Below are 22204 nucleotides of genomic sequence, written 5' to 3' on the forward strand. Positions count from 1 at the left end.
AAATAGATTGTGTGTGTGTGTGTGTTTTTTTTTTTTTTTTATATATATATATATATATATATATATACACAAATTTTTTATGGAGAAATCAAAACCGCTTAAGCTGAAACAAACTCGTCGTATATATATATATACACAAATTTTTTATGGAGAAATCAAAACCGCTTAAGCTGAAACAAACTCGTCAGCATGATTGGTAATACCCCATAATTAAAAAATAAAAAATAAATAAAAACTCCTCAGCACAATACAATAAGACGGACAGTTTCCTATATATAAGCATGCCATTAGTACCGTTTATCACACGAACAAAGTCACATATCAGTTTTATCATTTTTTATAAAAGCATAATGATGATGGAGGTTTGCTTGAGAATAATAGCTGTTACTTCAATACTTTTCCTTTGCTTCCTCACCATTCATCTTAACTTGTGCACTGCGGAGTCTGACGTTTGCTGCTTCGAAAGCGAGTGACATGCCCTTCTCAGCTTCAAGAAAGATGTTGAAGATCCTTCTAACCGACTTACCTCTTGGGCTGCTACAGCTGACGTGGATTGTTGTCAGTGGGTTGGTGTTGTCTACCACAACGTTACTGGTCATGTCCTCCAACTCCATCTCAAAACCCTTCGTCCTTGGGTTTGTTTGTTTAGACCCTCTTAAAACAAATTGTTTAACCTAATATATTAACCAAGTGATTACTTAGATTAATTGTGAAATTTAGGTTAAACAAAGAGAGATCATATCATGCATAATAGCGGAAGAATAAAGAACACATTGATATGATCACCCAGGAAAACCAATGAAACGAACCGTCTTAAGCTAAAAACTTGGGAAGGATTTGATCTAACTATTCTCAAAGTAAACAAATCCACTAATAGAAATCTATTGCTACCTCCAATAGTAACTTACTAACACAACCACGTGCAAGCTCCAAATCCTCTTAAAGATTTCAGTTCATAGCTTGTTGATTTTGCAGCTACTAGATTCCACCAACACTTGATTGTAGATTTTGTTCTAGTAAATACTTGTAGAGTTAGAAGGTGCAGAACCCTTTTAGATCTCACAGGCGTAAGTCACAAGTCTTCTAAGAGTCTTTAAAACGTAGCTAGGATTTTCCTTCTATACTTAGGAGTGTTGGATTAAAACCCTAAATTAATGTTTTTGCAGGCTTGGGCCTGATTTAAAATTTTGCATAAATTAAATTTTTGCGATATTCAATCAGTCAAGCCTTATTCTTTGATCGGTCAAGCTTCACAGAATTTCAATTCTTTTTCCTATGGCTTGAATATTCTTGAGTCTTGAGTTGAACCACTTTGAGCAATGTCTAACACCTATCCTAGATATGTTTTTGTTCTCGGTTTGCCAACATATACAAATTGAGACTCTAAACATTTAACTCTAAATCTTTAGAACCTAACACTATGTATGACCAGTTTACAACTAATGAAGACTAATAGAAAGCTTGATATGAAGCTTATAAGAGGTCAATGTTTGGTGGTAAGATAAATCCTTCTTTTCTTGATTTGAAGCATTTGATTTACTTAGACCTCAATTACAATAATTTTGGTGGATTGTAGTAATTTCATAGTGAAATATTTGTAAGAATAGGGAGGGGGGGGGGGGGGGGGAGAGTTCATAGTTTAAGAGGGAATTGTGAACTCTGCCATAGATATAGGAGGAAAAGTGCTTCATTATCCCCTTTTTTTTGAATAATTCTTTCATTATTCTTTTTTTAAGGATAATGTTTTCCCTCTCCATCACCTCAACACCTCCATCAACCCATAGCAATCTAGTCCAAATAACAATCCCAAGTCACAACAATACTACCTCCAATATGTCAATACTCAATATTCGGGGAAAATGGCTAAATGCTTTTTTTTTTTTTTTTTTTTTTTTCAAGTATGTGACAAAACACCTCTCTTTCTAAAACATTTAGCAAAACGTTCTTCTTTTTTGAACTCGATTTTGTTAAAATCAAATTCTAGGTGAAACTCAACATTAGCAATGTCGAGTTCTATACATATTTTCACTTAATTTAAAAAAAAAAAAAAAAAAAAATTAAGTGGAACTCAACATCTACTTAAAAATATGCATAGAATTCAATTTTGAGAATATCGAGTTTCACACAGAACTCAATTTTGTTCCAAAAATAAATTCATTTTGCTATATACTTTGTTAACTCGACATCATTGTTACACATGGTTCATTTTCATATGATGGATTGCTTTTTAGAACTCGATTAAAAAATTGAACGGTAGTTGGTAGATATTCTAGATAACTTTTATATCGAATATGCACATAGAAATTATAGGGCAACCTAATTGAAACGTGTCTCTCTTCCAAAGCACATGGTCAAAGAAATTACGTTATAACTCAAATGGACTAAATATAATAGAAATAAGTTAGAGGAAAATGGGCTTTTACCCTTATTTTGTAAAACATTTAGCACAATATCCCTATGTTGAAACTATTAAGTACCATGTCCCTATTTTGAAACTCGATTTTAAAAAAATCGAGTTACAAGTGAAACTCGACATTAGCCATGTCGAGTTCTATGCATATTTTGCCACTTAAATTTTTTTTTTTTAAAAAAATTTAAGTGAAACTCGACTTTGCAAAAGTCGAGTTTCAATTAAAAATTGACATATAGCTCAATTTTGAGGATATTGAGTTTTATACCAAACTCAATTATGTTAAAATCGAGTTTCAAAAATAGGGACACGGTGCTTAATAGTTTCAAAACAAGGATATTGTGCTAAATTTTTTTTAAAAAATAAGGGCAAAAGCCCATTTTTCCCGAAATTAGTCGCTAACCCGTGCGATACATGGGATAGTTTAACAAAATTAAATTGTGGCACATCAATATAGCAAAATGGTAGAAGAATTAAGAATATTTGTTGAAAGCTTCCTCTAATATACAAATTCTAATAAGCAAATATATTAGAAAAGAGTACATGGTACTCGAATTTTGCATGAGGGCAATAAAATTAAAAAATAAAAGCTGAAGGGGAAAATATCAAGAGAATACAATTTGACTAAAGAGCGAGAGAAGTAACTCATACAAAATATTAATTATCAAACAATTCTTGTATGTAAATATCTTACATATTATAACGATGACAACAGATTAAATCAAACACATATAAGTGGAAAGTCTTGTGCCACTAAGTTCGAAGCTCATAAACATGAACAACCTCCATATCATTAGGTTTTATATGGACTAGTCACAGACCCACGTGACGCGTGGGAATAGATAATTATTTTGTAATTGTGATATAGAGTACAATTTGTTTTCCTAAATTTGTTGAAGATAGTTTGCTCTCCCTAAAAATTAAAAAAATTTCTAAAACTATTTTTCATCTCTCTATCTCTACAAAGATATAATTCTATTATTTTGGTTTTATTTGATTGATATTTATCCATTTTGTGGGTGGTTCATATTCTTCTAAATTATATTATAGTGCACTATGGTTTCGTAATTTTTTTTATTTTGAAAATTAAACTTTTTAAGTTTCAAATATATATTTCAAAATTTTCATTCTCTTAAAGGATATTACCATGATAATCAAAACTCATCACAAATATACACTTGATATTAGGAGAAAATTGGCCTTTGCCCCTTTCGCGCAAAAAATCTAGCATTTTGCCCCTTTTTTCCAAACTAATTAGGGAAATGCCCCTGGTTTGAAACTTGATTTTCTCAAAATCGAGTTTCAACGTCATTATAGGGCTCCTTAAAAGGCTACTATAGGTATGGGGCGATAAAAAAATAAAAAAATAAAAAAATTGCATGGAACTCAAGTTCATGGAGCTCGAGTTCCAAAACGCCATTATAGGGTCCTTAAAATGCCACTATAGGGCTCCCTAAAATGCCACTATAAGGCTCCTTAAAACACCACTATAGGGCTTCAAAATTTATTTATTTATTTTTTTTTTAATTTTCAGTTTGTTATAACTCGATTGTCCAAAAATCAAGTTTTGAATTGAAACTAGATTTTTAGAAAATCGAGTTTCAAAATAGGAGTATTTCCCTAATTAGTTTGGAAAATGAGACAAAATGCTGGATTTTTAAAAAAAAAAAAAAGGCAAAAGCCCATTTTCTCCCTTGATATTACTCAAATAACTAATAACAAAAATGGTAGAACGTTTTTGTTAAAAAAAATTTTTGGAGGGCTAAGTTTTTTTTTTTTTTTTTTTTTCTTCTTCTTGGGGGCCCAACCAGTAATGTGGCTCTGCCACTGAGTATCCAGTAAGGTAATGGTTATTTTATTAAACGAACATGATTCCTGCTTGCTTGAGGAAGAATATGCATCGTGTGAATTTGTACTATGAGAAATCCAGGTTCTTTGGGGCTATGCTCAGGTTGTTGTTGCACACATAAGAGAAAAAAAATGGATGCAACACAACACTTCTGACAGTGAGTCCCAAAAGCAAGCATCCATCAGTTCCACAGTCTCCATGACTAAAAATATTGAAACCATGTTTGATATTTTGGGGTTCATCTATCACGTAAGATGTTACTCACCTTGAGATCTTTATGTATAATCCTCAATTTGAAATCTTGGTAGAGAGAAAGAAGCCCTCTAGCAATTCCCTCATATGATCTGAAACTGAGAGATCTAGCTTAGACCAACCCAATACTTTATCTCTTGCTTGATCTGGGTTCAAGTTAATCTAAAATTCTAATTCCAAACCAACAAACTGAAATTTTAAATGTTCTGTGGACAATTGATGTCAAAATAACACAAGCCATGTCTACCTGAATGCAATGGGTTCTAAGGGATCTCTACCAAAGTTGAAAAGGTCTGGCTCTTATTTGGCATGTATTCATAACATAGCATTTTCTAGAAGGTTAGCAAAATTTTTTATGTTGAATTTTGACAATCAGAATTCATTTTTGAACTCTTACTGCTTGTCCAAAGCTCCATGAAAGCCTCTTTGCAGTAATTTCTTCTCCATCTACTAGTACACCCTGAAAGTTCAATTTGCAAAATGATAGCAAAATATCTAAAGAATAAAATGACTACATAGCTTCTTTTTTTTTTTTTTTCCTCTAAAATATTGCAAAGTTTGCGTAGTAAATGGATCCAAAACCACCTTTACAAACTTCTAGTTGATTGAAAAGTCATCAGGGGCTCTAGCAGTTGTAGTTAGGTTGAACAACGGAATCCAAGTCTTCTTCTCGGCCTTCGCTGTAAGGAACAATTGTTGTGATTTTCTTGGTTTCCTTGAATCACAATAAGTTTCACTCAAGTAGACATCTAAAGGTAAGCACAATTTCCCCCCTGATTGAAGGTAAGCACAATTTTGGTATATATATATATATATATATATATATATTCCCATTTTGCAATATAGCAGAACAAAATCTCGTACCATGTTATATGAGAAATTCATTCTCTCTCTGAAAGGTACCATCCTACTCAAATGCAACTCACTAGTTCACCAAAAAGTGAAATATGTAACAATTTGTACTTTCAGTTGAAAAGAGTCAAAAGTATTATAAACACGGCCTAGTGTTCTACTCAAAATTTTCCAAGCTTTAGGCTCTGCTTGGGAGTTCATAAGAGAAGAGAATGGAATGGAATGGAATGATCATAAGAGCATGGAAATGAATGGAATGTATTTAAGTAAGGGAAATGAATGGAATGGAATGAAATTAAGTAACCTTGATTGGATGTTTTAAAATAAACGAATGGAAATGAATGAAAATGAATGGAATGTAAGTAATTTTGTTTTGGGGCAACATGGAGGGAATGGAATGGAATAGAATCATTTTATGACAATATTACTATTAGACCCCTATTTTAAAATAAAGAATTGAATATACATGGGTATTTTGAGAGTTTTAGTAAAAAAATCATTATATCTAATTTCATTCTCTCTCATTCCTCCCAATTTCGGGAGGAATGAAAATTTGAGATTTTAAGGGAATAGAGAGGAATGAGTATTCAGGAGAAGGGAATAATATTCTAAAATGATTCTTTTCATTCCTTTCCATTCCATTCCATTTCATTTCCTCCTCCCAAGCAGAACCTTAATGTAGGCTGCGTCTATTAAGACTAGGGCTAGTTAATTAGAACTTTGCTTTAGACTAAATGACTAAACTTAAAAACAAGTTACTGGATAGGAGTAGTTATTCATACCTTACTATGAGATTCTAGGTAAAAAGCAAAAATACCTCTAGGAAGTTCCAAAAAAAATAAGGACGTACGCTTTGCATAGGTGTCAGAGTAAGCAATCTTACCTTTTAAGGATTTCCTGCTTCTGCAATTGTAATACCAACTATGAGCATCCCAGATACCACCTCAATGGAAGCTACAACTATCACTGCAGTTTTTTTTTTGTGACCATGTTTCCATCCCTGCATATAAGATTTTGAACCATCAAATCAAATTCAGTCAAAACTCAAAAGTTAAAATGAAGCTAAAAAAATATTATAAATTCTCCACAAAAAAAAAAAAAAAAAAAAAAAAAAAAAAAAAAAGAAATGAAAGGAAAGGAAACACAATGGAAATAATAATGACTTCCATGTCACATCAAAATTCTTAGCATGCATTTGGATAAGAATGAAAAATTAAAATTATTTTTGCTTATTTTTGCTACTATTCATAGACCCTACTGCATTTTTTTGTACTATTTATGGGTCTCACTGTACTATTTCAACTAACTTTTACCTTTATTTACAGTATTTTTAACAATAAGTTTTCAATTTTAACAAAATAAACGGTATTTAAATAGACCCTTGACGAGGATATTCTTTCACAAAATAAAGCTCATGCCTAGTTCCAAGTAGTCCGTTCAAATATATGGATCCTGTCCACCAGCTGAAAACTGTCTAATATCTTCTAGATTGCAAACGACATGGTGCAGCCACTACCTTCTCCTCTGATATATCTTTTTCAAGCACTTCAATAATCCAACACATTTGACAAACCAATGTGTGTTTATCTTGAAAAATCCCTTCACGCAAAAACAATGGCAAGAAGTTTTGTATATATTAATGTTGTAAGTGAAATGTGGGACAAAATGGGCTTTTGCCCTTTTCCACAAAACTAATTAGCCTTTTGCCATTCTTTCCAAACTAAATAGGGAAATGCCCCTTTTTTGAAACTCGACTTTCTCAAAATCGAGTTAAAAAAAAAAAAAAAATTCTAAAACCCTATAGTGACGTTTTTAAGGACCTATAGTGACGTTTTAAGAACCTATAGTGACGTTTTATAACTTGATATTCACAAAATCGAGTTATAGGCAATAAAATTGCCTATAACTCGATTTTATGGATATCAAGTTACGAAACGCCACTATAGGTCCTTAAAAACGTCACTATAGGGTTTAACTTGATTTTGAAAAAGTCGAGTTTCAAAAGAGGGGCATTTCCCTATTTAGTTTGGGAAGAAGGGCAAAAGACTAATTAGTTTTGTGGAAAAGGGCAGAAGCCCATTTTGTCCGTGAAATGTGCATTTTGAAAAGTTTATCATCTTTCATCAAAAAAAAAAAAAAAAGGAAGAAAAGTTTATCATCTTAATTTTTATGTAATTAATAATCGCTATATTACATTTTTAAACATAGCTATATTTATTGAATTATTATCTTTCTCTTCTGTTATTTATTTCATTAACTAACTCTTTTTTCATAATTTCCTTTTTATTTGTGAAATTCTTATCTAAATTTTTAATTGTATTTTTTATATTGTAAGAAACAAATTTGTTACGAGATCCTATCTGAAATTCACTTAAGCACTATTGTAACTTTAGTAAACAATAAAATTACCTGAAGTCTCAACATGTCTTAAAAATTGACGAATTCAAGCTGCAACATTTAATCAGTGGGACTCTCTCTCTCTCTCTCTCTCTCTCCAAATAATTCATTCTAATCGAAAGTTTCAGGAAATCACAAATTACATTCTTATGATTTGGGGTAATTTTAATTTTAATTACATTCTCCCACTTCATCTCAAAATCGCCTAACTTTTTCACACACAAAAAAAAGAAAAAAAAGAAAAAAAAAAAAAAAAAACCTACGTCGTTTTGAGTAATTCTAAATCCAGGTCAGCTTTTTTTTTTTTTTTTAATAATAAATATATGAAGTTATTTTTTAATTTCTTCTCTCTTCATGGCTCATGGGCACAAGTTGTACGAGGCGAATCGGAAAAAACTCGGCCGTCAATCACACTCTCCCTTTCATCATCATCAACGGTTTCTCGACTGGAACAAACGCCGCCGTTCTCCGCTATTCTTCTCCTCCAAAGATGGCTTCTCCATCACCACCACTGGATTACTCCTCGTCTGATGGTGGTAAACTCTCGTACCTTTGTGTTGAGTCTTTGGGTTTTGTCAAATTTCTTCAAGTATTGTTGATCCCTATCAATTGCTAAGCCCTATATCTTCTCTTTTCCTTGATGATCATAGCAGATTTTAATATGAATGTTTGGATTGTGAAAGGGAGGTTAGTCCTACCCATTGCATTTGGATGTAAAAATTTGACAGAATCAAAATACCCTATTGTTACCGACTGTAGGAGGTTTAATCGTGCACTTAAAACCCACTGTAAGTGTTTGATAAAATGCCTGAAAGATGCAATGTTGGGTTTTCAATCACTTTACGCTTTTCATGCTTTCATTCAAGTAGTTTAGGCCATTCATTGTATATTCCAAGCTTAGACTTACATTTTAGGTGTATTTTGCATTGAGTTTTCATATCACACCTCATGTGCATCATATTCATTTTCTCGTACCTTTGTGTTGCATCTTTGATGTGTCTCAGGTTTTCACCATGCGACCTAGAAGATATTGTTAATCCACTTGATCCTCCCCTCCTTTAGATAGACATTGCTTTAGGGATATAGAGTCGTGTTGGGACTATTACGAAGTCCAAACTTCCTGTTGTTTTTTTTGTCTTAGAGCAAGATATTTGTCTCAATGAGCTCAAGTCTAATTGTGGTCCCCACATTTTTACATCTTGACAATGGCTTTCCCTTCGCTCTTTTTTTGGGCAGCCACCAACCCATTTCATTTTTGAATTCTGCGCCAACATCTTTGACTGTGATACTGAAAGCTGTTCATTTTGGGTCTATATTCGGGGTAACAGCTATCAAATTACCCTCATGCTATGTCTGATAGTTAAGGGATACCTAGGATTGAAAATGCCCCTTTTCCTTCCCTTAAGAGGCCTAATCATCCGCTTCTCAAATGCTTACTCAATTTGTGAGTAGCATTTTTCATTGGGTGTCAGGTCCTTATGTTCCAATTGTAGGCTTCACTGATGAATTCTGTATTTTGAACAGAATTATGAGTAATATCTTGTCCCCCATCTCCCATATCAATGCCAGTATAGTGTCTCTTGCTTACTTGTATACGCTCTATTAACCGATGTTTCTATCAATTTGTGTTGCCTTATATGATGATATTTTCTAAATGTGCATCATAATCCTAATATTTGGCCTGCCCTTCTACATCTGATTGTTGTCACTTGGATTTTGCTTTATTTGGGTGTTATCATATCACTTGATTATGACCATTTTAGACTTCTATCTTGCTTTGGTTGACTTAAAGGGAGTTTTGAAGAGGTTTAGAAGAATTGTGTCGTGATCTACAAAAGAAAAACTGTAAACTTAGTTTCACTAACCTGCTTGTACCAAATGCATTCTTAAGATGGAGTTTTCAGTTTGGTGACCAATGCTGAAGCTATAGAGCAATCCTAGTATGTGTTTGTTGTGGAGATCAAACCTTCAAGGTGGTCCTTAGAGCCACAGATGCAGTTCGTGGAAGAAATTTAGAGTAGAAGAGTATAAGCGGCTTGAAGGACCCTTGGGTCATGTCAGTAAGTTTTCTATAGGATATGGTCTAGGAATTAAGGTTTATATGTAAACTTCAATTTTATTAGTGAATTTCATCTGGGGATTTGGGAACCCTCAGAATGGGAGTTTTTTTTTTTTTGTTTTTTCCATTGGATTTACCCCTAGGTTTTCCACTACATCACCATATGCTTTTGTTATTTAATTACTTCATTATTATTGCTTTTCATATGGTGAATGTTATTATGTGGTAATTATTGTGTGCTATTCATATTTACATAATTGGTTAATAGGCATAATTAAGTATCTGCTACATCATTTAAGTGGCTATTAGAGTTTCACACAATATTTGAATATGTATTTCAATGAGCATACCAATTGTTTGATTAATTGCATAGTATTTGAGTTATTTTGTTACTCTTTCAGTAATTTTTTTTAATTATTATTTCTACTTTTCTTTTTCACTAATGATTCTTTTCCTTGATCATAGGTTACCAAAGTACAATCTCGATCACATTGAAATACAAAATTGATCACATGTTCTCTTTTTTCATCACTTTGGTTTGTTTTGAGTTATGTCTAACATTGAGTTGTATTTTGAAACAGGTATTTGAGTTACACACAATATTTGAATATGTATTTCAATGAGCATACCAATTGTTTGATTAATTGCATAGTATTTGAGTTATTTTGTTACTCTTTCAGTGAATTTTTTTAATTGTTCTTTCTACTTTTCTTTTTCACTAATGATTCTTTTCCTCAATCATAGGTTACCAAAGTACAATCTCTATCACATTGAAATACAAAATTGATCAAATGTTCTCTTTTTTCATCACTTTGTTTTGTTTTGAGTTATGTCTAATATTTAGTTGTATTTTGAAGCGGGTATTTGAGTTTTACATGATATTTGAATATGTATTTCAATGAGCATACCAATTGTTTGATTAATTGCATAGTATTTGAGTTATTTTGTTACTCTTTCAATGAATTTTTTTAATTATTATTTCTACTTTTCTTTTTCACTAATGATTCTTTTCCTCAATCATAGGTTACCAAAGTACAACCACAATCACATTGAAATACAAAATTGATCACATGTTCTTTTTTTTTCATCACTTTGGTTTGTTTTGAGTTATGTCTAATATTTAGTTGTATTTTGAAGCTAGTATTTGAGTTTCACACAATATTTGCATTTGTATTTGAATGAGCATACCAACTAATTGCTTAATTTCTAAATACAAACAATAGGCTTTATATATTTTGTAACCATATTTGAATATTAAAACCACATTGCCATACACGCATACAACCACAAAAATTATTATAACAAAAGAAAACAACGTATTTTTTTAGTTTTTTGATTTGAGCTTTTGTTGGATTTAGGTTTTCAAAAGCTTATTTTTCTTGAATTTATAAAATTTTGGGATACATTTTGTGTTTTAAATATTATTAAGAGAAAGGTTGGATTTTGCCATGATTCCCCCCCCAACTTTTTGTTTGTTTAAAATTTTTTGATACATTTTCTTTGTTTTGGATATTAGTGAAAAAAAAAATTTGGAATTTTAGAAATATTTTTTCTATTTTAGTGATAAATGTTATTTAGGAATTGATATTTTTCCTACCTTACCTTTTAACTTGAGAAAGATTTTTCCCCCCTCTTTCATATTGTAGTTTATTAAGTAATTATACATATACATACATATATACATATTTATATCACATTTTATATTAAACTATCCCGAGTATCACACAGGTTAGCGACTATATATTTAACAAAATATGAAACGAAAAAGTACATTTCATCTTTGATACACATGTATTTTTATGTATAAGATATCTCAAGAACTAGGTCAACATACAAAATCTTCACTTGAAAAGCTTGATAGAAATATATAAAAAAGGTAAATCTCAAAAGCAATACCTATTGAGAAATAGAAAGGGGAAAAAAAAAAATTGTTCATAAAAAATGACAAGAAAAGAAAGCACCGAAGACAAATAAATTGAATTTTTATGCATCAACGTTTTATAAAAATAAATTCTAGACGTAACTTCTTAATTTCACTAGCTATGGAAACCAAGTTCTTCTCTGTTGTTTGTTTTTGTTCCATCCGCTCCGCTCAATGTTTGCATATTTTTCAATTAGCACACAAAATTCTTGGACAAAATCCTTGGAAATTTTAGGGTTAAGCGGGTGAGAATTGAAGGGTTAAAATGAAAATAAAATCAATCATGAAGAGTCCAAATGAAAATTTTGAAACAAATTTCAAGAGTAAAAATTCCATGGGTTTTGAAAAAGTGTTTTATTTTTATCGAGGAAAATTTTCATGGATTTTTTGAAAGCCATTTCCAAGAGGAAAAATCCCATGTCTTTTTAAATTCATTTTTCAAAGAAAATTTCCATAGGTTTAGAAAAGCCATTTTTCAAAGGAAAAATATGTGGTTAGGAAAAGTGTTTTTCAATGAAAATTCCATGGGTTTTTGAAAGAGAATTTTCAATAGATAAACCCCATGAGTTTTTGGAAAATCATTTGACAAAAGAGAATCCAGGAGCTTTTGTAAAATCATTTTCTAGAGATGGTAGAGATGAGCTAGTTGCCTGGCTGTTTTGGTACTTCTCAGCTTGAATTTTGGCACAATATTTAGTTTTGAGGTCACATCATTGTGCACTTAATTAGAGGCCTTTCCAAACTCTGATTTGCACATTCTTGGTACCGTTGGAAAGCTTACGCAACATATTTTCTAAAGATATCAGTTTGGTGCAATTATTGTTTATGGTAGAATTCAACTAGGAAGTGGGATGGTTCAAATGGAATATTTTTAAAGTTGATATTTTGTCATCCTTGTGCCAAAAAAAAAAAAAAAAAAAATGGCGATTCGATGAACATCCAACAAAGCTCTATGGCATAGTGAAACACGCCTAGTGTCTAAAAGTACCAAAATTTTGAATCACCTATGCATGAGCTATGGCAAATTTGTTTGCAAAGTTGTTAATTCAAGCTAGTTTTGGGCCACAATTCATGAGTTTTTCCTAATTCTTCCCATTTTTACAAACTTTGTTCTCGGCCTTGCGAATTTCAATTTGACACAGATGAAGTGTCATTGGAAAGTATGTAATGCCAATTTTCTAAAAGATGTCAAGTTTGTGGCTTTTCAACTCAATTTTGGCAAATATAAGAACAGGAATGCAATGCCAAGTTTTGGCTGAAATTTTTGGTTGAATTGAATAACAAGAAGATAAATATTTAATTACGGCTCTAATTAAATTAAGGGTGTTTCCAAAAATCAAAAGGACAATAACTAACTTTCTGAATCCTTTTAATATATAGAGTTAAATAAATAAATAATAATGTTTTATATGATAAGAGTATGAGAGTAAATTCATATAAATTATTTTTCTATCCTTTCACTTTTCTCTTCAACTAAATGAATGAGTTTTCCATCTCTTCACTTTTCTATCCTCTTAACTAAACGTACACAAGGAAAAATAAAATCTCTTCTATCTTTCCATTTTCTATCATTTCTTTATTTTTTATCTTTTCACTTTTTTACCCTTCAAAACAAACGGATCCCAAGTCCAAATGTTCCACATAGTACCAAAACAAACACAAATGAACACAAGAAATAACCTCAATTATAAATATAAGCCAATTGAGCAAAACACTAGCCCCAAAACTAAGTCCAAGACACGAAACAATTTTAAAACAAACACAAAGAATACCCTCATCCTCAAATACATACGTGAAATCTGAACATGATTATTAGATGAATAGGAAAACAACACCACAATTCATATAAACATGATCCACTCCTTAATACCCAACATTCTGATGAACAGTTGTAAGTCAAAGATCGTAATCTTCTTCAACTCATAGTAGATAATAGGGTCCTCATCACTTCCAATAGTACCTTCCAAGTAAATAGAGAAAAATTATGGAACACATACGAAAAGACAAATTTTAATGCTACTTCTAATATAAATTAATATAAATCCATAGCACAATATTAATGCAAAGAGAAGTTTGTCACACTCACCTAAGAGCACACATTAATCCATAGCACAGTATTAATCCACATGGCATTAACTTCTTCTTTGCTTGGGTCTTTGGTTGATGCACCTTGTCACCCTTCCCTCTCGTTCTCCTTCAATCAACTTTACAATCCATTGGGGTTTTCTTGTTTTAAACACAACATATCCCACAACTAATCCAAACACAAATCCACATCCATAGCCAATCAACACGGCCTTCCAACCAAATCCTTCTGCAAACATTGAATCATTGTCTTCTAGGAATATTGTTGGTGGTGGCTCATTAGTGCTACATTTAATTGACAATGGAAATCCACACAATCTGAAGTTCCCATCATATGATTCGTTACCAAATGTATTGAATTGTTTGCCTTGAGGTATTGGTCCAATAAGGTGGTTTTGTGAAAGGTTTAACATGGCCAAAAATGTTAGAAGTGTCAATTGCATAGGAATTTCACCAGTGAGTTTATTTGAAGAGAAATCCAATGCTTCAAGTGCTGATAAATTTCCCAACGTTGATGGGATATGGCCGGTTAGGCTGTTATGGGAAAGGTTGAGCAATCGGAGAAATTTAAGCCTTCCAAGTGCACCTAGGATCTCTCCTTGGAATTGGTTGCTTGATAAATCAATCATTGTGAAGATGGTTAGGATTCTCAGGAGGTATATATTCGACCCTTTCACAGTCACCTCTATTGAATTTTGATAAGAACCTATAGGCACTTCACGATTTACCACAACTCTCACAGCTGGATGAGAAGGTCCAGAAGATTCTCTATTACCATAAATTCCATAATCCTGTGCCAAATATTGTGGTTTTTGTGCATTTTCATTACTAATCATCATGGCTTCCAAATTTTCAAAATAAATTCTTGGTAAAAGACCAGTAAACTCATTGTGAGAGAGATCAAGAATTTGTAGTTTAGAGAAAAACACCCCCTTATTTTTATGATTTCTTATGGGACCATGAAACCTATTATTACTTAAGACAAGTACCCGTAACTCCGAAAGGGCTTCCAACCAATAGGGGAATGAATCATTAATCTTATTATTTCCGAGGTCAAGAACTTCCAAATTTGTACAATTGACAAACGATTTTGGTAATTTCCCATCTAAATGATTTCGATTAAAGGCAATAGTTGCTAGACTATTATCCTTTTCAAATGTATCAGGAATAGTGCCATGGAAATTGTTCATTCGCAAATCCATTACTGAAAGTCTATGACCAAAGTTTCCCAAACATTGTGGAATCTTACCACTCAAATTGTTGTTAGAGATATCCAAGATTTCAAGGTTACTTGCATTGCAAATCATAGACGGGATCTCCCCAGTCAATCTATTGTTCGACATAAAAATGGCGATCATAGTAGAAGGTGGAATAGGAAGATTTCCTTGCAATAGATTGGCATGAAGATCAAGAAACTGTAGATTCTCCGCAACTTCAAACATCCATTTTGGGATTTGATTGGGGATTCCATTATAAGATAGGTCCAAGTGTCGTAAATATTTTGACGATTTTAAAAATTTTGGGAATTCAGTTATGTTGCAAGAAGACAAGCTTAATGTCCGAAGATAGGGGAAGGTATGGTTCGAGTTGCTTTTGATGCCTAAAAACCGACTATTGTTTGAAACGTCAAGGGTTTCAAGTTCTTCGAGATTTGTGGACTCATCAAATTCCACAATGCCACTCAAGTCATTCGATGCAATATTAAGCTCTATAAGATTCACAAGATTAGAGATTGAACTTGGAAGAGAGCCATAAAGCCTGTTATTTTCCAATCTAAGATATTGTAGTGAATTGTTAGGTTGGAATTCACACATTTGACTAGTGAGTTGGTTGTAAGACAAGTCAACTGTGGAGAGTTTTGTGAGGTTGCTCAAAAAAGGAATTTTACCACAAAAACCTCCAAAGTTGTTGTGACTGAAGTTAATAAAAGTGAGATCCTTTAGGTTTGACAATGATGATGGAATGTGGCCAGTGAAATTGTTATATTGAAGCATAATTTCAGTAACTTTTGTGAGCTTCCCAAGAGACACTGGTATTGATCCTGTGAGATTAAAATTAGTTGGTTATAAAATAAGTAAACTTTGGCAAGTTTTTATAGGTTTGTAAAAAAGTCAAGAGTTCTACCTTCAAATTTGTTGTAACTAAGGTCAATAACGTTCAGATACTTCAGATTTGAAAGTGATGATGGAATTTGGCCGCTAAAGTTGTTATATTGGAGCATAATATCAGTAACTTTTGTGAGGTTCCCAAATGATACTGGTATTGATCCTGTGAAATTAAAATTAGTTGGTTATAAAATAAGTAAACTTTGGCAAGTTTGGTGACGTTGGTATAAAAATCAAGAGTTTCTACCTTCAAATTTGTTGTAACTGAGGTCAATAAGATTGAGAACCTTTAGATGTGAAAGTGATGAAGGAATACGGCCGGTGAAGTTGTTATATTGGAGCATAAAATCAGTAACTTTTGTGAGGTTCCCAAGAGACACTGGTATTGATCCTGTCAAATTAAAATTAGTCAGTTATAAAATAGGTAAACTTCAGTGAGTTTTATGATGTTGGTGAAAAAATCGAGAGTTCTACCTTCAAATTTGTTGTTGCTGAGGTCAATAACATTGAGATCCTTTAGATTTGAAAGTGATGATGGAATTTGGCCAGTGAAGTTGTTATTGTTTAGGAAAATTTTAGTAACTTTGGTGAGGTTCCCAAACAACGTAGGTATTGGTCCTACAAAATTGCAATTTGTGAGATTCAAAAGATTTTCCAAGGATTATGTTTATTCCTAATTGAAATTGAGGATGTGGTCTTAACACTAAGATTGTTCCTTGTTAGAATTAAGGAAAAGAGTGTCTTGAGGTTTGAAAGTGACGATGGGATCTTACCATTGAGATTGTTCCCACTTAGATCCAAGTAAGAGAGTGCCTTGAGGTTTGAAAATGATGATGGTATCTCACCACTCAAACTATTATCTGATAAATCCAAAAAAATGAGTTGTGTAAGCCTGCCAAATGATACAATCCCTAATTGTTTATTTAGTGCTTCAAAACAAATGATTTATTTGGAATTAGGTATTTAAAGAAAATTATTTGAAAATCTGGATTAGTTTTAAGTAAATTGCAAGTGGTTTCAAATGGGACTTGAAATAGTTTAAATATCCTAGAAAGAAGTATTACATATTTAAATTGTTAGATAGAAGCAGTGGCGGCTTTAGGAATTTTGTTTAGGGGGGTCATTAAAAAATTTGAATATATCGAGTTATCGACAAAAAAAATTAATACATAAAGTTATATAATTTTCTTCTACAAATTTTCAAATTTTAAATTGTTATATGATAGTTCATTATGAGTATCTATTGCCAATGTGGGTAGCTGTGAGCCTATGACCATTTTATTTTGTTAAGTTTATCTAACATTTTTATTTTTATGCTATTGCTATTATCTATTTGTTATTGTTTTTATAAAAAAAAATTAAACTAAATGACTAAACTAAACTCATTAGCTTTGTATTAATTATTGACACACACAACCACACTCATTCATACATAAACTTACACGCTATGTGTCTACATAACCAATCAAATGCTTGGACAATCACGAACTTTACAATATTTTTTTTTTTAAGTTTTACTAACTTTATAACAAAAAGTTTTTATAACATGATAACAATACACACACATGTAACAAACCATCTCTATTTCCTAATTATTTAATTATATAAATTTATATTATATTTATATTGTACACACAAATGTCCACACATATCATAATTTACACAAATAGCATTATAACAAAAAGTAATGCACACAATCAAATTAGATATACTCACACACATAATATAAATTTATAAAAAAAAAAAGTAATACTTACCATTCACAAACACTTACACTTTACTCTTAGAGTTGGAAATACTTGTAATAAGGGTGTGCAAAATTTAAGTCATGGTGTGCAAAAATATTTTTAAAAATAAATTAAAGTATTAAACAAACAAAAAATAATAATAATATATATATATATATATTTTTTTTTTTTTGAAGTCAGCCGCCCCTGGATAGAAGTATAATAAATTTTAAATATGTGAAAATCTATTTTTATCACTTCTTAACTTCATTTTTGTTATTGTGATACAATAAATTTATTTCATGTGTGCATTTTTTCAAATAAGCTATGAACAACTAATTTTTTAGAGCATGGTACATTTTTTAATTGAAATTTATATTTAAACTAATAATAATTTTTTTATATGAAAATCTTGATTAGTTTTAAGTAGATTGCAAATGGTTTCAATTTTCAATTGGGTATTAAAATAGTTTTTAATATCTTAGAAAGCAGTATTACATATTCAAATTGTTAGATAGAAGTGAAATAAATTGTAATTTTCCTTATATATTTTTTAAGTTAAGATTTATGCATGTACTTGTAAAGAGACTAGACATGAAATAAGATATATAATGACTTGGCACAAAATTGAAACTCATCTAAAATCAAGAGACATATGGCATCAAATTAGAAGACAATTTTAGAAAATTGGAATGCAATTAGAATCAAATTTGATTCTTGATTGAACTTTCTCTCAACTTTTATTTTAATATAATATTAGGGGTGTCATCAACATACGTATTTGCTAATGTAACTCCTTAATATTTTTCAATGAAAGTTTATTATGGATTTATATATATATATATATATAAAATGTTTTTCTCAAACCAACCAAAGAATTTTAGATTTTTAACAATTCTAGTATGTGTTAGAATTCAAAAAATAAAAAGGTGTGAATTTGTACTTACTTCCTAAATTGAGTTCGCGTAAGTTTTGTAAGCCGAAAATGTCAAGATCTGGCAGACTTCCATGCAAATCACAATGTTCGAGTGTAAGGGATGCCAAAGAAGAAGACAAATTCCTGAAAGAAGTAAGAGAAACAGAGGACATGTTAACCCTATCAAGATGAAGTTCCCTTAGCTTGGTCAGATTTTGAACAAGCCTCTTCACAACAGATGTATCGAGACTAAGATCTAGTGAGGACAATTGGGAGAGGTGGGATAATTCAAGTGGGACTTCACCATAAAACCAGGATCCGGAAAGGTTAAGATATCTCAACTTAGCAAAACGACCAAACCCAGATGAAATTTGGGAATAATAAAAGTCGTAAAGCAGGTGAGGGAGAAGAAAGAGGCTAGCGTTGGAAGGGATGGTGCCGTAAAGCCGGCTACAACTGAGGTCAAGACCAATCACGTCCCCCCTCACACTGTCACAGGTAACCCCATCCCATGAGCAACAATTAGTGCCCTCCTTCCAAGACTCCATCTTTGAATAAGAAATATTATAATAGGAAGGAGAAAACAATTGCTTAAATTGGAGCAACGCAGAGCTCTGGTCTTGGGAGCACAGTGGTGGTGAAGAAGAGTTGAAAGAAGAAGATGACGAAGTAAGTTGAGAATAGAAGAGCAGCAAGAGGTAAAAGAGTTGAGAGAGCCATATGAACCACCTCATTATTCCTGATGAGTTCATAAGCAGATATGTGATATGTGGAGAGCTGGGATGTTAGTATCTCTTTTATAGGAAAAAAATGGGACAATTTTGCACGCTTATTAAGTTCACTTTCTAATGTTTGGAGACTAACAAGGACTCTATGTAGTATGTTTATCTATTTGTTACGAGTCACGATAAGACTCGTGACAACATATACCAAAATGGGGTCCCAAAATTGTTAAAAGGGGCATTGTGATTACAAACGGTCAAAGACTTCACACTATAACTTGCTTTATTTTATTTTGTTTTTATTACTTTTTTCTGAATAGTGTAACTTGCTTTAGGAAAAGGAAGAGGAAAGCGTGAAAATGGGCCATGCATTTACCAAGTTTCGACTCAGAAACTTGCTTTAGGAAAAGTAAGAGGAAATCTTGCATTTTAAGTCACCTTTAACAAAAGAATCAAAGAGTCAGGGGCCCAACATAAAGAAAATGGGCCCTTGTGTTTTCAAAGACTTGGTCTAACCGTGTAACTTGCATCTATACCTAATTATTTTGTGGGAAGAAATTAACAACTTAAATTTTTGGGATAATCAATAGTTTAAATGGTATTAAAGCAAAACTTTTTAAGTTCAATCACTGTCTACACTTTATCTCCCATGTAAAATGTTAAAACTTCATGTGTTTAGCTTCAATTATTAAAAGAGAGCTTGGGCACACACGTGAGTGAGAGTATTAAAATTATGATTAAGTGATTAAATTCACAATTTTTTAATAGTTTAAACTTTTATGATAATCAGTAATTTCTCAAAAGTTGCACAAAATATTTTGGCAATTAATAAATGATAAATAGTGATGCTTAGTTGTTTGAATAAAGTAGTCTCCATTCGCTCATGAAATTCAGGTTGATAGCAATAAAATCATAAGATATGCATCCCTTGTAATGAATTAGAGGAGGCTTATTTTTCTGATTCATTAAAATCGGTAGTGGGTATTTAGCAGTTTTGTAGTTATGAAAACATATAGTTTTAATGAAACTGAAAAGCATGCCTTCTATAATTCATTGCATCAGGAAGTTTTTAAAGTTTTTACAAAAAATTACAAAGTCTCTAATGATTTATATATATATATTAATATCAAGGTGAATTTCATGAGTGAATTGGGACTACTTGATTTAGGCAAGACTCAAGAGAGTCAAAAACCTTTTGTGCAGCTTTCTTCCCAAAAGAAAGGAAGTCAAGTCTTTGAATTCACATGACCGATTTTCTTTATTTTGGGACCCTTAATTCTTTTAATATATGAATAGTAAAGAGTAAAATGCAAGTTATTCATGTCAAGTCTTGCTAACTACATTCTCCTTTTCCATTTTTATAAAGAAAAGAAATCTAACAACTTGTCCAAAAGCAAGTTATTATAGATTCAAGTCTTGGTAATCACATCATGGACTTCTTTCACCATTTTCATTGGAAAACTTACATGTTTGGCTCTTTGGACTCAAGTCGCTAATAGTTTAGGAGTCATGAGACTCACGACATACCAAAATGGGGCCCCAAAAATAAAATTGTGAAAAGGGGCCTTGTGATTAAAGAGAGTCTAAGACTTCACACTACAACTTGCTCTAATTTATTTTATTTATTTATTTTTGAATAGTGTAACTTATTTTAGGAAAAGTTGATTATGTCTTTTCATTAGAAAATGCATAAGAAAAAAAAAGGTAGAGAGAGGAATGAAACCGTCAAAATGGACCATGAAATTACTAAGACTTGAGTCGTATCTAGTAACTTGCATAATAAGTTGCCTTCAATACAAAAGAACCAGGGGCCCAAAATAAAGAAAATGGGCCTTGTGATTTCAAAGACTTGACTCCAAACAATGTAATTTGCATCTCTACCTAATTTTTTTGGAAAGAAAATTGTGAAACTTATAGTTAAGTAAAACATTTCCAAACAACTTAAAGATTTTGGGTTAATCGATAGTTTATCATTTTATTAGAGCAGATATTTTAAGTTCAATCTTTGTCTCCAATCTCCTCTCTACCTCCAATGTACAATCTTAAAAATTCCATATGTTGAGCCCCACTTATTAAGGGGGGTTTGGGCCCATACATTAGCAAGAGTATTAGAATTATAATTGAGTAATTAAGTTTAATATTTCCTAATAACTTAAACTTTTAAGACAATTGGTAATTTATCAAAAGTTGCACAAACTTTTTTGGCAATTAATAAAAAGGTGCAAGGCTCCAAACATCAAGAAATATTCACAAGTGTGCAAGGCTCCACTAAAGTTTAATAATTATTCTCTAAAAAAAACAAATTAACAAATTAAAATTCCTTTGAATATTCTCAAAAAAACAAAAATTAATAGTTTAGCATTGGCTAATCTTCAATATCAACAACTATTGTGAAAATAACTATTGTGAAAATTAAAGTCATTAACCAAAAATTAAAGAAGAGTGAAGAAAAATAGACAAAGAAAATTTACGTCCACATCACAACAACAACAAAAGTAAATTTCTTAGAAAATCAAAACGGTTAGAAAACTTCAAATTTTAAACAATCCAATAATCACTAAACACTAGTTTCTAACATTTATTAATGCAAGCTAAAAAAAAATAAAACTTATTAATGCAAATCGTAATACTCTTCTTACACAAACCTCCTCAACGATAAACCTACTACTCCTCAAAATCTAAAATAGAGAAATAAGGGATGAGCTCCCCCACTAAGCAAGTAACCAATTTTTTTTTTTTTTTTTTTGAGAAGAAACAGGCAACCAATCTGAACTAGCATGATCAATCATATATACAAGTAAAATAAATAAATTATTCATAAGATAAATATCATATACTTAAAAATTTTATTTCAGATTAATTAGAAAATAAAATATAATTTGCAATAAATTCCAAATATTAAAATTTTC

The 22204-nt window shown here is 31.5% G+C and overlaps 1 protein-coding gene across 1 annotated transcript; it reads right to left on the reverse strand.

Moving 5' to 3' along the window:
* Positions 1–13535: 13535 nt before the first annotated feature.
* Positions 13536–19121, reverse strand: LOC115985618 (receptor-like protein 35). Its single transcript, XM_031108545.1, has 7 exons — positions 18605–19121; positions 16704–16790; positions 16405–16548; positions 16178–16321; positions 15950–16093; positions 13827–15866; positions 13536–13700 (listed from the first exon to the last, which is right to left on the reverse strand). Exons 1-6 carry the CDS (start codon positions 19119–19121, stop codon positions 13873–13875), a joined length of 3030 nt encoding a protein of 1009 aa, XP_030964405.1. The 3' UTR covers positions 13536–13700; positions 13827–13872.
* Between the last annotated feature and the right edge of the window lie 3083 nt (positions 19122–22204).

Source organism: Quercus lobata, chromosome 4 (assembly GCF_001633185.2).
Source record: "Quercus lobata isolate SW786 chromosome 4, ValleyOak3.0 Primary Assembly, whole genome shotgun sequence".
Lineage (NCBI taxonomy): Eukaryota > Viridiplantae > Streptophyta > Magnoliopsida > Fagales > Fagaceae > Quercus > Quercus lobata.